The following is a 3,477-nucleotide window of genomic DNA, read 5'->3' on the forward strand; positions in this document are numbered from 1 at the left end:
CAGCACGGCCGAGCGAATAATTGGCCGCGTAACACGTAACCAGATGAAGGAATGGTTTGATGATGAGTGCAGACGAGCACTATCCGAGAAGAACGCAGCGCGCACCCGAATGCTCCAGCGCGAGACCCGGCAGAACGTGGAAAACTATAGACGACTGAGAAGGCAGCAGACCCGACTCTTCCAGGACAAGAAGCGCAGCTTTGAAGAATTGGACGAGCAACTGATGCAACAGTTCTCTCAGTCGGGGGAAACCCGCAAGTTCTACAGGATGTTGAAGGTGGCAAGAAGCGGTTTTACTCCTACGATCGCGATGTGCCGTAACGTGGAAGGAGACATACTGTCGGACGAGCGGGAGGTGATTGACAGGTGGAAGTGCTTCTATGACGGACACCTTAACGGAGCAGAAGCAGTGGATACCGGACGAAGCGCAAGATGCAGAATTGAGCAGCCCTACGATAACGAACACAACTATGACGAAGTGCCCCGCCATCCTTGGACGAAGTCGTCATCAAACAGTTGAAATGTAACAAATCAGCTGACAGCGATGGGCTGGTGGCCGAGCTGTTCAAGATGGGACCGGAGAGACTTGCCGTTAACATCCACTGGCTGATCAGAAGGATTTGGGACCAGGAAGAACTACCGTATGAGTGGAAACTGGGTGTCATACACCCAGTCTACAAAAACGGCGACAGATTGGACTGTGCTAACTTACGAGCCATCACAGTCCTGAATGCTGCCTATATGATCCTGTCCCAAATACTTTTCTGCAGACTTGCGCCTCTTGTTACAGATTTCGTTGGAAGCTACCAAGATGGATTTGTGGGGGCAAATCCATCACCGACCAAATCTTTACTCTACGGCAGATCCTCCAGAAAGGTCGAGAGCACCAGATCCTTACGCACCACCTGTTCATTGATTTCAAGGCGGCTATGACACCATACATCGGATGAAGCTATGGAACACCATGCAGCAGTACGGATTCCCTGGGTAGCTGGTACGGCTGTTAAGGGCCACCTTGGATGGGGTACAGTGCAAGGTGCGAGTGTCGAACATGCTTTCGGAGCCGTTTGACTCACACCGGGGTCTGAGGCAAGGGGACGGACTCTCCTGTCTACTGTTTAACATCGCTCTGGAAGGTGTCATGAGAAGCGCGGGCTTCGACATACGGGGCACGATTTTCTCCCGATCTCTCCAATTCCTGGGCTTCGCGGATGACATTGACATCATCGGAAGGACATCTGTGGCAGTATGCGAGGCGTATACTCGACTGAAACGCGAGGCCGCTAGGATTGGTTTGAGAATCAATGCGTCGAAGACCAAGTACCTGCTTGCCGGTGGCTCTGATCGGGATAGTGCCCGACTTGGAAGCAGAGTAGCAGTTGATGGTGACGATCTTGAGGTGGTAGAGGAGTTCTGCTACCTTGGTACGATCGTCACTTCGGACAATAATGTAAACAGCGAAATCCGGAGGCGCAATGTTCAGGTAAATCGTGCCTACTATGGGCTCCATAAACTCCTGCGATCCAGAAGACTCCAGCAACACACGAAATGCACGATATATCGCACACTGATACGCCCGGTAGTCCTCTATGGCCATGAGTCTTGGACGATACTTGCGGAGGACGCCAACGCTCTCGCCATTTTCGAGCGGCGGATGCTACGAACTATCTTTGGCGGCATTTGTGAGCAGGGCGTGTGGAGAAAGAGAATGAACCACGAGCTAGCTGAGCTGTATGGCGGAGCAGGCTTTCTAACGATGGCCAAGGCCGGAAGGATACGATGGCTGGGGCACGTGATGAGGATGCCGGACTCATGCCCCGCCAGGCAGGTGCTCGCCAGCGACCCGTTCGGCACGAGGCGCAGAGGAGCGCATCGAGCGGGCCAAGAAGAAGAAGAACTATAAAAAATAGTAAAAAATTTTAATTGCATGGGGAATTGATTTTCTTAGAAACCAACTAATGTTTTAAGACGTGGGATTAGATACATATTTATCAATCGCTCATTTTATTGCGGTGCATCAAGTATCTCAACACTATTCAATACAGTTGTTTGTTTTTTAAGCTCCTATCCAGCCATAATATGAATCTGCGGGCCAATAGTTTTTACCAATGTATTAAAGTTTGCTCCAATTTTAAATTTAGAAAACCGTTCTTGTAACTTTTCAATCATTTGTTTACTCTTGTTATCTTGTTTTAGTTTTGGAATACAAACATGTAAATATCCAGCTAGCATAGGAGCATAATACTCATTATGTTTGCTCCATGGAAATCGTTCTAGTAATAATGTAACTGCTTGTTGGAACATATTTGCTTTAGAAATAGGACGATGCATGTTGCATAGTACTTGCATCATTTTCCATGTGTTGAATTTTCGCATATCAATGTCTGAGAAAGTGAATACGAAGGGATACATCATATCAAATAAATCCGGGAAATCACGATCAAGCATGATAAAGTCAAATCGATTTTCGCCAACCAAAAAAGCACGCTTGAAGTATCCCGCTGCACCATCAACCATTGATGACCATAGTGTATACTCATTCTGCTGGCTGAAATTTTTTCCGTCAGGGGCGTTTATTATCTTATGCACATCGTACGCAACCATTGCACCTAAATATGATTCATGATCCTTCCGCTGTACCATATACTTTTTGAGAAAATAATAATAATCAAGTCGGTCTTGCCGTTTTGGTAAAGCTCGAATGAAAGTAAGCAAGTTCTCTATATGTTTCCGATGACGTCGAGGGTTCTGATAAATATTTTCTACTATACTCTGCCATTCGCTCCAAGAACGCAAAATAACGTAATGAGCTAAAGCTTCAGATATACGTCCTGCTTCGATTGCTGATATTATTATACGTAAGCGAAGATGGTTTAAATCGTTTAACTCCTTACGGTAGCTCAAACTGTGATAGATTAAAGATATAGCATTTACAAATTGCTTAAGTATTTTGTTGACTGGAACAATTGTTTCCACAGTTCCTTGAACATGAACACCGACACTCGCATATAGTTTTGAGAGCTTCTCTTGTTTAACACGAACTTGTTGTTCACATTCTTCGCTTAAAGCTGTCTGGTCAATATTTCGTGGCTGCAATATGTGTTTAGATATAACACAATAAGTAGTAGAATTGTTTTCAAAATGTACGACTTTGAATGCTCCCAATATACTGATTTTAAGCAACACTAGAAGGCACTTGACTTGCAATCGTGTCATTCTGATTTACTGAAATAAAATAAACAACATCTGTACCTATTTATATATAGCGTGAGACAACTCACGATAAACTGATTTCATAACTTGGCAGAAGTGCAAACAAATCATTACTGCTCACTATAATGTTTCAATTGCTTTGTCAACAATAACTAATGCATTTTCAAAGCTTTCATAATATTAACATTTTTTCATATGTGTGTAATAATAGGTAATAACTCTTGAATCAATTTTACCACATAAAACTCGATCGTTCTTTATGGT

General features: G+C 44.5%; 1 protein-coding gene across 1 annotated transcript; it reads right to left on the reverse strand.

Annotated features, from left to right (window-relative positions):
- Positions 1-1,985: 1,985 nt before the first annotated feature.
- LOC128728732 (uncharacterized) lies at positions 1,986-3,216 on the reverse strand. The gene has a single exon (XM_053822373.1). It carries the CDS (start codon positions 3,214-3,216, stop codon positions 2,065-2,067), a length of 1,152 nt encoding a protein of 383 aa, XP_053678348.1. The 3' UTR covers positions 1,986-2,064.
- Positions 3,217-3,477: the final 261 nt, after the last annotated feature.

Source organism: Anopheles nili, chromosome X, assembly GCF_943737925.1.
Source record: "Anopheles nili chromosome X, idAnoNiliSN_F5_01, whole genome shotgun sequence".
Lineage (NCBI taxonomy): Eukaryota > Metazoa > Arthropoda > Insecta > Diptera > Culicidae > Anopheles > Anopheles nili.

Coding starts and splice junctions, on each gene's coding strand:
- LOC128728732 (XM_053822373.1), bottom strand. CDS start 3,216: ATGACACGATTGCAAGTCAAGTGCCTTCTAGTGTTGCTTAAAATCAGT.